The sequence below is a fragment of the Schistocerca gregaria genome, chromosome 1, assembly GCF_023897955.1.
Source record: "Schistocerca gregaria isolate iqSchGreg1 chromosome 1, iqSchGreg1.2, whole genome shotgun sequence".
In the NCBI taxonomy this organism is placed as follows: domain Eukaryota; kingdom Metazoa; phylum Arthropoda; class Insecta; order Orthoptera; family Acrididae; genus Schistocerca; species Schistocerca gregaria.
The window spans coordinates 976965759-976978594 of NC_064920.1; the positions used below are offsets into that span (position 1 = coordinate 976965759).

At 42.8% G+C, this 12836-nt stretch overlaps 1 protein-coding gene across 1 annotated transcript in view; it reads left to right on the forward strand.

The window, feature by feature from the left end:
- LOC126277284 (transferrin) overlaps nt 1-12836 on the forward strand; it is a 219079-nt gene that overhangs the window by 158877 nt on the left and 47366 nt on the right. Inside the window, exons 2-3 of the mRNA XM_049977346.1 lie at nt 8410-8518; nt 8602-8735. Of these exons, the coding sequence (XP_049833303.1) occupies nt 8410-8518; nt 8602-8735 (243 nt within the window). The remainder of the gene's footprint in view (nt 1-8409; nt 8519-8601; nt 8736-12836) is intronic.

Consider the following 12836-nt stretch of genomic DNA (forward strand, 5'->3'; position numbering starts at 1 on the left):
AATATTTTACGTAACTCACTCGTTTAAAAATTACACTCACAAATCACACGTGCGCTACAGGAAGCCAAGCCAATACAAAGCGAAGATACGAAACGAAAATTTTAAATAATCGATATTTGCATTCGCTTATAAGAAGACAACGATAACATCGACGATCCTGGTGCCACCTACTAACACCGCTTTCGTGCGTGTTTATCACGAAGGCTGTGCCAATAGTTAAAGTATTTAAGAAAAGAGCAATAGAACATGACGAATTGTAAATTTAACTGTATTACGCTCAACTTTGCGAAAAAGCCGGACGCCGGCCGCGGTGGTCTCGCGGTTCTAGGCGCGCAGTCCGGAACCGTGCGACTGCTGCGGTCGCAGGTTCGAATCCTGCCTCGGGCATGGATGTTTGTGATGTCCTTAGGTTAGTTAGGTTTAAGTAGTTCTAAGTTCTAGGGGACTAATGACCACAGCAGTTGAGTCCCATAGTGCTCAGAGCCATTTGAACCAAAAAGCCGGACACTTAAAAATTCGCCCGGACCCCGGACAAAGAGCTAAAAAGGAGGACATGTCCGGATTAATCCGGACGTTTGGTCACCCTATCCAGGATGGTCAGCTATCCACGAAATGACGTTTCTTTTTTCGGGCGGCATGGCGCACAATACGTTACACACTACACTACACGCTCAACTGTATACAAGTAAATAGAAAGCTTAACTGAAAAAAATGGATGTACGAATAAAAGCTAGCGTAGTTTAATTGTTGCCGACTTTTACGGTAAGACAGAGGAGTGGATTAACCGGGGACGCGGGCGCAGGAGCATTGACTCTGCCCGCCTATTCCTGTTCCTCTTCTGTAATGATTTTGTTAAGTAGTGGCCTCTCGGTTAGAGATTGCACGCTGTTCTAGGTCGCGGTCAATCTGTGAGACATCAAAACTAGATCGAGATAGAGATCGCCCGTCTAAATTGTTAAAATATTGCAAACATAGAGCGAAAATATACATTGTCGTTTTTTGTTAAAATAAGCAGTGAAAAGGAGCCAAATACGCAAATTCATACGCAACATGCAAATGCATATAATGCGGTGTCTAATGATAATGTCTGAGACGCTTGAAAAACTAGCTTTTGCTGATAATGGACTGCAACTTACCCACACTATATTCATCCAGTGTTTCATAATGAGAGCAATTAGCGACAGCGACCTCCAATCTTTCACTCTTTCAGACACTCTGGTTATAATAGTGTGCATCAACTTCTACTGTGTCTTACTGCAACAGAAGTACTTTTTTCTCAGTGGAAACCTGACGCACACATTTTTCAACGTTCAACCATTTCATCATGCACAACTGCTGCCAGCTTTTGGGGATAACTATGAAAATATAAGCAAGTCAGTGTAACAGTGTGCAGCAGCTCATGACCACAACCATACAGCGGCGGTCGTGTGTGTGTGTGTGTGTGTGTGTGTGTGTGTGTGTGTGTGTGTTTACTGACGAAGGCTGTATGTTAGTGTCTTTTAATCGTACCTCTCTGCGATTTGACGTGTCTTAGTAGCGATCTATCTTTCCCTAAACTGTTGAATACTGTTACTGTTATTTTGCATGATAATTATTGAACGATATTTTTATTATTTATTACAATAGAGAATATTATGTAATTACTTATTTTAGTCCATAAAAAGCGAAGTGTCTAAAGGATGTTCTGAAAACGACTACGAATTTTTGGTGTAAATCTTAAATCTAAAATCATTAAAAAAATCACCTAAGATAAATAAAAATTCAGGTCTGAAAGGGTTAAGCATTATTTCAAGCCTTTCCCAAACTGTTTCTCGCTTGCCTAATTGTAGTCAAATAATTAAAACATTAATTTATTTTTAAGGTAATCAAACATTTGAACCTATTTTCTTTTACTAGTACCTACAAAAACCATTAATTTCGCGATCGGTATTGGAGAAAGAGTGTGGGGTTGTTCTAATTCTCTCATTGTGTATGTCGTGTAGGGATCATTGGAGGTTTGGTAGTGTACAGAGGCATATTAACATTTATTTCTGCCTCGTTCAGTCTATTCATGGAATAGAACAGAAGGTCGTTAATGTTGGTACGACTTCCCTTCTGACGTGCTGTGTACAGCGGCTTGCAAAGTATTTACGTAGATATAGTATTAACCCCCCCCCCATGAACCATGGACCTTGCCGTTGGTGGGGAGGCTTGCGTGCCTCAGCGATACAGATGGCCGTACCATAGGTGCAACCACAACGGAGGGGTATCTGTTGAGAGGCCAGACAAACGTGTGGTTCCTGAAGAGGGGCAGCAGCCTTTTCAGTAGTTGCAGGGGCAACAGTCTGGATGATTGACTGATCTGGCCTTGCAACATTAACCAAAACGGCGTTGCTGTGCTGGTACTGCGAACGGCTGAAAGCAAGGGGAAACTACAGCCGTAATTTTTCCCGAGGACATGCAGCTTTACTGTATGATTAAATGATGATGGCATCCTCTTGGGTAAAATATTCCGGAGGTAAAATAGTCCCCCATTCGGATCTCCGGGCGGGGACTACTCAGGAGGATGTCGTTATCAGGAGAAAGAAAACTGGCGTTCTACGGATCGGAGCGTGGAATGTCAGATCCCTTAATCGGGCAGGTAGGTTAGAAAATTTAAAAAGGGAAATGGATAGGTGAAAGTTAGATATAGTGGGAATTAGTGAAGTTCGGTGGCAGGAGGAACAAGACTTCTGGTCAGGTGACTACAGGGTTATAAACACAAAATCAAATAGGGGTAATGCAGGAGTAGGTTTAATAATTAATAGGAAAATAGGAATGCGGGTAAGCTACTACAAACAGCATAGTGAACGCATTATTGTGGCCAAGATAGATACGAAGCCCACACCTACTACAGTAGTACAAGTTTATATGCCAACTAGCTCTGCAGATGATGAAGAAATTGAAGAAATGTACGATGAAATAAAAGAAATTGTTCAGATAGTGAAGGGAGACGAAAATTTAATAGTCATGGGTGACTGGAATTCGGCAGTAGGAAAAGGGAGAGAAGGAAACATAGTAGGTGAATATGGATTGGGGCTAAGAAATGAAAGAGGAAGCCGCCTAGTAGAATTTTGCACAGAGCACAACTTAATCATAGCTAACACTTGGTTTAAGAATCATGAAAGAAGGTTGTATACGTGGAAGAACCCTGGAGATACTAAAAGGTATCAAATAGATTATATAATGGTAAGACAGAGATTTAGGAACCAGGTTTTAAGTTGTAAGACATTTCCAGGGGCAGATGTGGACCCGGACCACAATCTATTGGTTATGACCTGTAGATTAAAACTGAAGAAACTACAAAAATGTGGGAAATTAAGGAGATGGGACCTGGATAAACTGAAAGAACCAGAGGTTGTACAGAGTTTCAGGGAGAGCATAAGGGGACAATTGACAGGAATAGGGGAAAGAAATACCGTAGAAGAAGAATGGGTAGCTCTGAGGGATGAAGTAGTGAAGGCAGCAGAGGATAAAGTAGGTAAAAAGACGAGGGCTGCTAGAAATCCGTGGGTAACAGAAGAAATATTGAATTTAATTGATGAAAGGAGAATATATAAAAATGCAGTAAATGAAGCAGGCAAAAAGGAATACAGACGTCTCAAAAATGAGATCGGCAGGAAGTGCAAAATGGCTAAACAGGGATGGCTAGAGGACAAATGTAAGGATGTAGAAGCTTATCTCACTAGGGGTAAGATAGATACTGCCTACAGGAAAATTAAAGAGACCTTTGGAGAGAAGAGAACCACGTGTATGAATATCAAGAGCTCAGATGGAAACCCAGTTCTAAGCAAAGAAGGGAAGGCAGAAAGGTGGAAGGAGTATATAGAAGGTTTATACAAGGGTGATGTACTTGAGGACAATATTATGGAAATGGAAGAGGATGTAGATGAAGACGAAATGGGAGATACGATACTGCGTGAAGAGTTTGACAGAGCACTGAAAGACCTCAGTCGAAACAAGGCCCCCAGAGTAGATAACATTCCATTAGAACTACTGACGGCCTTGGGAGAGCCAGTCATGACAAAACTCTACCAGCTGGTGAGCAAGATGTATGAGACAGGCGAAATACCCTCAGACTTCAAGAAGAATATAATAATTCCAATCCCAAAGAAAGCAGGTGCTGACAGATGTGAAAATTACCGAACTATCAGTTTAATAAGTCACAGCTGCAAAATACTAACGCGAATTCTTTACAGACGAATGGAAAAACTGGTAGATGCGGACCTCGGGGAGGACCAGTTTGGATTCCGTCGAAATGTTGGAACACGTGAGGCAATACTGACCTTACGACTTATCTTAGAAGAAAGATTAAGAAAAGGCAAACCTACGTTTCTAGCATTTGTAGACTTAGAGAAATCTTTTGACAATGTTGACTGGAATACTCATTTTCAAATTCTAAAGGTGGCAGAGGTAAAATACAGGGAGCGAAAGGTTATTTACAATTTGTACAGAAACCAGATGGCAGTCATAAAAATCGAGGGGCATGAAAGGGAAGCAGTGGTTGGGAAAGGAGTGAGACAGGGTTGTAGCCTCTCCCCGATGTTATTCAATCTGTATATTGAGCAAGCAGTAAAGGAAACAAAAGAAAAATTTGGAGTAGGTATTAAAATTCATGGAGATGAAGTAAAAACTTTGAGGTTCGCCGATGACATTGTAATTCTGTCAGAGACGGCAAAGGACTTGGAAGAGCAGTTGAACGGAATGTACAGTGTCTTGAAAGGAGGATATAAGATGAACATCAACAAAGGCAAAACGAGGATAATGGAATGTAGTCAAATTAAATCGGGTGATGCTGAGGGAATTAGATTAGGAAATGAGACACTTCAAGTAGTAAAGGAGTTTTGCTATTTAGGAAGTAAAATAACTGATGATGGTCGAAGTAGAGAGGATATAAAATGTAGACTGGCAATGGCAAGGAAAGCGTTTCTGAAGAAGAGAAATTTGTTAACATCGAATATAGATTTATGTACCAGGAAGTTTCTGAAAGTATTTGTTTGGAGTGTAGCCATGTATGGAAGTGAAACATGGACAATAACTAGTTTGGACAAGAAGAGAATAGAAGCTTTCGAAATGTGGTGCTACAGAAGAATACTGAAGATAAGGTGGATAGATCACGTAACTAATGAGGAGGTATTGAATAGGATTGGGGAGAAGAAATGTTTGTGGCACAACTTGACTAGAAGAAGGGATCGGTTGGTAGGACATGTTTTGAGGCATCAAGGTATCACAAATTTAGCGTTGGAGGGCAGCGTGGAGGGTAAAAATCGTAGAGGGAGACCGAGAGATAAGTACACTAAGCAGATTCAGAAGGATGTAGGTTGCAGTAGGTACTGGGAGATGAAGCAGCTTGCACAGGATAGAGTAGCATGGAGAGCTGCATCAAACCAGTCTCAGGACTGAAGACAACAACAACAACACAGTATTAAAACTGTCTACACGTACACTACTGGCGATTAAAATTGCTACACCACGAAGATGACATACTACACACGCGAAATTCAACCGACAGAAAGAAGATGCTGTGATATGCAAACGATTGGCTTTTCAGAGCATTCACCCAAGGTTGGCGCCGGTGGCGACACCTGCAGCGTGCTGACATGAGGAAAGTTTCCAACCGATTTCTCATCCACAAACAGCAGTTGACCGGCGTTGCCTGGTGAAACGTTGTTGTGATGCGTCGTGTAAGGAGGAGAAATGCGTACCATCACGTTTCCGACTTTGATAACGGTCGAATTGTAGCCTATCGCGATTGCGGTTTATCGTATCGCGTCATTGCTGCTTGCGTTGGTCGAGATCCAATGACTGTTAGCAGAATATAGAATCGGTGGGTTCCGGAGGGTAATACTGAACGCCGTGCTGGATCCCAACGGTCTCGTATCACTAGCAGTCGAGATGACAAGCATCTTATCCGCATGGCTGTAACGGATCGTGCAACCACGTCTCGATCCCTGAGTCAACAGAAGGGGACGTTTGCAAGACAACAACCATCTGCACGAACAGTTCGACGACGTTTGCAGCAGCATGGACTATCAGTTCGGAGACCGTGTCTACGATTACCCTTGACGCTAAATCACAGACAGGAGCGCCAGCGATGGTGTACTCAACGACGTGCTGAAGCTGCATGGGCAGCTGTACCTGTACACGCCATCCAAGCTCTGTTTGACTCAATGCCCAGTCGTATCAAGGCCGCTATTACGTCCAGAGGTGGTTGTTCTGGGTACTGATTTCTCAGGATCTATGCACCCAAATTGCGTGAAAATGCAATCACATGTCTGTTCTGTATAATATATTTCTCCTGTGAATACCCATAAACTTATCATCTGCATTTCTTCTTGGTGTAGCAATTTTAATGGCCAGTAGTGTATGTAATTTACCAGTTCATTCATACATATCGTGGACATAAGCGATCGTGTCACACTACCTTGAGATACATCACCTGAGCAGCAACACAGCTGTGCACAAAACATCCAAAAATCATGTTAGCAGACTGTGATGTGGTTTGGAATTAGCGCAGGGAAACGCGTACTTTGGAGGCAAGATCCTCCGACCTTTCGTTCTACTACATGCTACCAGCATCATTAGCAGTTATTTCCTCTCTGGATAACTATGCTCATCACTAGAGTACTGAAGTTGTTGATCACGTAACACAGGGTGAAAGAATAACTAGGATGTCTTAAGACAACACTAGAGGTTGCTATGCATAAAGACTGGCAAATATCCCTCAAGAAATCGTGAATAATCTCAATACATCCGTACCGTGTAGGTGCGAACATGGTAAAAAAAATTCGTATGAACCACTTTATTAAAATGTCATTCATTCCATGCCAGTTAGGCAATAAAAAAAATATCCCTTTCGTTCATACTACCGCTATACTACGTGATCAATAGTATCTGGACACCCCCAAAAACTTCCGTTTTCATATTAAGTGCATTGTGCTACCACCTACTGCCAGGTACTCCACTTCAGCGACCTCAGTAGTCATTAGACATCGCGAGAGAGCAGAATGGGACGCTCCGCGCAACTCACGGACTTCGAACGTGGTCAGGTAATTGGGTGTGACTTCAGTCACACGTCTGTACGCGAGATTTCCACATTCCTAAACATCCCTAGGTCCACTTTTTCCGATGTGATAAGAGAAGTGGAAACGAGAAGAGACAAGAGTCACGTACAGCACAAAAGTGCACAGGCCGACCTCGTCTGCCGACTAACAGTCACTGCCGACAGTTGAAGCGGGTCGTAATGTGTAATAGGCAGGCATCTATCCAGACCATCACACACGAATTCCAAACCGCATCAGGATCCACTGCAAGTACTATGACAGTTAGACGGGAAGTGAGAAAACAGGGACTTCGGGGCGAGCGGCTGCTCATAACTCCACGCATCACGACGGTTTTGGCACATTCGCACTGCTAATTGATCTTTGTGTCGCCTCATAAGTGATTCCACAAAATTACGACCAGGGAAAGAAAAGGCAGTTTATCCACCCCGAGGTTTAACGTTGGCACCTCTTTTTAGGTGTCTGTATAGTACGCTACAATGAATCACATGTTTTTCAGCTGCTTCCCGCAAACAAACTCCCGATTTGATGTCAGAGAGGGCATTGTTTATACGATTAGGTCTGTGTTTTTTGTATCCACCTCCTGTGATAGGTTTGTACTTCAGTGGTATATTTGAACAGCAACTCTGAAATAAGGGAAATATGTTTGTTGTGCATGTAACATAACTAGAAAACTATATGGTATTAATATGGCATACTAATAGATTTTTTTAGATTTTGGTATTGTGGGGTGGATAGAAACACTCCGCAAAGTTTATAAACATAACCCAAAAAATTTGAAAATTCGCAGATCTGATTTCATTGAAAGTGAAACAAAATCCAGCCCTTACTGTTTTATGTAGATGTTATACCTAGTACTTACAATGCCAGTAACTGTCATACGAAGAATACATGTTTACTTACCAGAGAAGTTCAAAGTAGGTAGGAAAACAACTTAAAAACTATGGATACAGACAATGTTGCCAACGCAACAAAACATAATTTCCTTGTAATTCTGAAGTGTTGCCAACCCAAAAACAATAATAGTTAAAATTAATGTCCAGTATTACTTTATAGTATTCAAAGTAATTGTGTATATGAGGTTTTGTTTCTATTCACCCTGCTGTTTCTATTCACACCGTTTACGGTAATGAAAAAGAAAAAGTCTGCTTTAGTTCACATCACGTACTCATTATCAGGCAACGTATTATTGCTACTCGTGTCTAATTCTCGTCTTCTGGCCGTTTCTCTAGCCTACGGCACTCATGTTTGAGGCTGAAGGAGTAGCAACCTAAAATGTATTATTATAGTGGCAGCAGTGGGTTAAAGTGTCACTTTCATTGTGTTTCAGATCGAATGTGTGTGGTGGAAGGACCTGGCGGCGATACAAGAGCAAAGAAATACTGTCAGCTTCTTGAAGACGGCCAGAGCCAAGCAAAATGTGTGCTTGGTAACAGCAGGTACACATAAATTTAATAAATGCATCAAATTTGAAAAGCATTGTTGCCTGCAACGGAGACTGTATGACATCGTCTTTTTTCAGAATGGATTGTTTAAGATTAGTGTCAGAAAACAGAGCTGACTTCACTGTCCTGGATGCTGAGACCATTCAAGCAGCAATTAACTCAAAAATTAGAGATATAGGTGTCACAAATGAGCTGCGATACTTTCGAAAACGTAAGTACTGACGTCTATGGTTGGCAAGTGAAACCTTTCCAATCATACCAAAATTTACAAACACTTCTGTGTGTCAATGTTTAACATTGCCTATTTCATACAAAGAGTAATGAAATCCATAGGAACGCTTCAAAAGAAAGATGGATTACTCACAACTGAGATTACCTGACTGTTCATTTCTGATATTTGCATTTCGTTATTTGCCGGTATTGTATGGCTTGACTGACTTCGGCTGTAATCATTAATCATATATTTTTACATTTCTTGGAAAACAGAGCTTCGTATGCATCAAACATTATCAAACCTACCTCAGTCAGTGATGATGAAATGTTAGAGGGAGATACGTGATTGTACTGGAATAGCATAGGTAGCTGTGGAATTTAAAATGCCCATATAGTCTTTACTTGGAAAGTAAGCACATAATGCGATGAAACTCTCCCATGCCACCACAGAATTTTCTCGGTATTTAATGTTTCAAACCTGGAGGACTGTTCAAACTGTATTAATCTTTCTCAGTCATCACTGTTAAAATGTGTACAACTTTGCTACCGCTGTTTGCCGATAGGTGGCGACAACGGTAAGCAGCGGTCGAAAGAAACATCGAAGACGTCAGGCAGTTAGCTTGGACTTCGGTCAACATTCAAACATTAGTCGATTTGTGTCTGGATCCTTAAGTTGATCTTGATAGAAAATGTCAGGTTACGAGCCTAATTCTCGTCATTTGCGGGAGGTATTACTGTTTTGCTTCAATATGAGGAAAACAGCAGCTGAGACTCATCGAATGCTCTCAGATCCTAAAGTTGATCTTGATTGAAAATGTCAGGTTACAAGCCTAGTTCTCGTCATTTGCGGGAGGTATTACTGTTTTGCTTCAATATGAGGAAAACAGCAGCTGACACTCATCGAAAACTCTCGGATACGTTTGGTGAGGACACTGTTAGTAAAAGAACGTGTCGTGAGTGATTTCAACGCTTCAAGAACGGTGATTTTAACGTCGTCGACCGGCATAGTGGTGAAAAGAGAATGTTTTCGAAAATGCAGAACTGGAGGCATTGCTGAGTGAAGACTCGCTTCTAACTCAAATGTGTGTGAAATCTTATGGGACTTAACCTAAATTATCCTAAGGACAAACCCACACACCCATGCCCGAGGGAGGACTCGAACCTCCGCTGGGACCCGCCCCACAGTCCATGACTGCACCGCCCAAGACCGCTCGGCTAATCCAGCGCGGCTTCAAACTCAAGAAGAATTGACACAATTAGTGGGAGTGACACAGCAAGCCATTTCAAAACGTCTCAAGGCTATGGGCAAGATTCGGAAAGAAGGAACTTCGGTCCCCTGTGAGCTGAAACCAAGAGACGTTGAACGGTGTCTGTGTGTTTGTGAACAGTTGCTTCAGAGGCAAAAACGGAAGGGATTTCTGCATCGCATTGTGACAGGGGACGAAAAATGGGTTCCTTACGACAACCCTAAGCGCAAAAAATCATGAGGATATCCCGGCCATGCTTCCACGTCGGCAGCCAAACCGAATATTCACGACTCCAAGATCATGCTCTGCATCTGGTTCGACCAGCTTGGCGTCGTGTACTATGAGGTGTTAAAACCAAGTGAAACAATCACAGGTGCTCGTTATCGAACGCAATTAATGCATTAGAGCAGAGCATTAAAAGACAAATGGCCGCAGTACAGTGAGAGGCATGATAAAGTGATTTTGCAGCATGACAACACGTGTGACCCCACGTTGCAAAAAGAGGTCAAAATTTACTTGGAAACATTAAAGTGGGAAGTCCTACTCCACCCGCCTTATTCTCCAGACATTGCTCCCTCTGACTGGCACCTGTTTAGATCAATGGCGCATGGCCTGGCTGACCAACACTTCCGATCTCATGAAGAAGTAACAAATTGGATCGATTCGTGGATCGCTCCAAAAGATGAACAATTTTTTCGACGTGGGATTCGTACACTGCCCGAAAGTAGTGGCCAGCGATGGAAAATACTTTGAAAGATAAATGTGTAACCAATTTGTTTCATTAAAGCCTAAAATGTTGGGGAATAAACGGCGGAAGCAAAGCTGAACACCTTGTATATTCCGCAGGATTTCAGCAGTGCAGTAATTCCCCGACATAGGCTACTCGGTTTTGGAGTCCGCGCAGGATACGCTGGCGGATGGGCAGTGGCCAGTTTTCGTTCGAAGCGAATGGGGAAGTTCATTTGCTTGTTCGGAAGGAGAGGCCGACAGTTTTCACCACCTTTCGGTCGGTCGGCGATGACAGAGTCGAGGCGCACGCCCTGCAATGATTTTACGGAAAGTATTCGGTAAAGAAATTTCATTTTTGCAGCATGTATAGCTTTGTATATCAGTTTCATGATAATGTGTCCATCGTTTCGTTAATGGTCGTACACTATTGGCCATTAAAATTGCTACACCAAGAAGAAATGCAGATGATAAACGGGTATTCATTGGACAAATATATTATGCTGGAACTGACATGTGATAACATTTTCACGCAGTTTAGGTGCATAGATCCTGAGAAATCAGTACCCAGAACAACCACCTCTGGCCTAATAACGGCCTTGATACGCCTGGGCATTGAGTCAGAGCGAGCTTGGGTGGCGTGTACAGGTACAGCTGCCCATGCACGATACCACAGTTCATCAAGAGTAGTGACTGGCGTATTGTGACGAGCCAGTTGCTCGGCCACCATTGACCATACGTTTTCAATTGGTGAGAGATCTGGAGAATGTGCTCGCCGGGGCAGGAGTCGAACATTTTCTATATCCAGAAAGGCCCGTCAAGGACCTGCAACAGGCGGTCGTGCATTATCCTGTTGAAATGTAGGGTTCGTAGGGATCGAATGAAGGGTACAGCCACATCTGAAATGTAACGTCCACTGTTAAAAGTGCCGTCAATGCGAACTAGAGGTGACCGAGACGTGTAACCAATGGCACCCCATACCATCACGCCGGGTGATACGCCAGTATGGCGATGACGAATACACGCTTCCAATGTGCGTTCACCGCGATGTCACCAAACACGGATGCGACCTCTATGATGTTGTAAACAGAACCTGGATTCATCCGAAAAAATGACGTTTTGCCATTCGTGCACCCAGGTTCGTCGTTGAGTACACCATCGCAGGCGCTCCTGTCTGTGATGCAGCGTCAAGGATAACCGCAGCCATGGTCTCCGAGCTGATAGTCCATGCTGCTGCAAACGTCGTCCAACTGTTCGTGCACAGGGTTATTGTCTTGCAAACGTCCCCATCTGTTGACTCAGGGATCGAGACGTGGCTGCACGATCCAATACAGCCATGCGGATAAGATGCCTGTCATCTCAACTACTAGTGATACGAGACCATTGGGATCCAGCACGGCGTTCCGTATTACCCTCCTGAACCCACCGATTCCACATTCTGCTAACAGTTATTGGATCTCGACCAACGCGAGCAGCAATGTCACGATACAAGAAACCGCAATCGCGATAGGCTACAATCCGACCTTTATCAAAGTCGGAAACGTGATGGTACGCATTTCTCCTCCTTACACGAGGCATCACAACAACGTTTCACCAGGCAACGCCGGTCAACTGCTGTTTGTGTATGAGAAATCGGCTGGACATTTTCCTCATGACAGCACGTTGTAGGTGTCGCCACCGGCGCCAACCTTGTGTGAGTGCTCTGATAAGTTAATCATTTGCATATCACAGCATCTTCTTCCTGTCGATTAAATTTCGCGTCTTCAGCACGTCATCTTCGTGGTGTAGCAATTTTAATGGCCAGTAGTGTACATAACATGTTGCTTCATATGAAATTTAGCTAATAATTTAAATTTTTCTTTACTCAGGTGGAGATCTCTCTCAGTTACCAAATTCGAGAAAAGTGATATGATGTAGCATACTCAATAGCGATCACCAGTGATAAATCCAGAGTGAAATATCCACAACATTTCTCATATTCCATAAAGAGTTTCAGATATCGATATGAAATCTTGGCAAATCATAGCCTGCAAGCAGGAGAGTATTTCGTCCTATGGTTATTATGCAAAACATCATATACTGTGTTATTCCACTAACTACAGAATTTTTCGATGAAAAAATGTAAT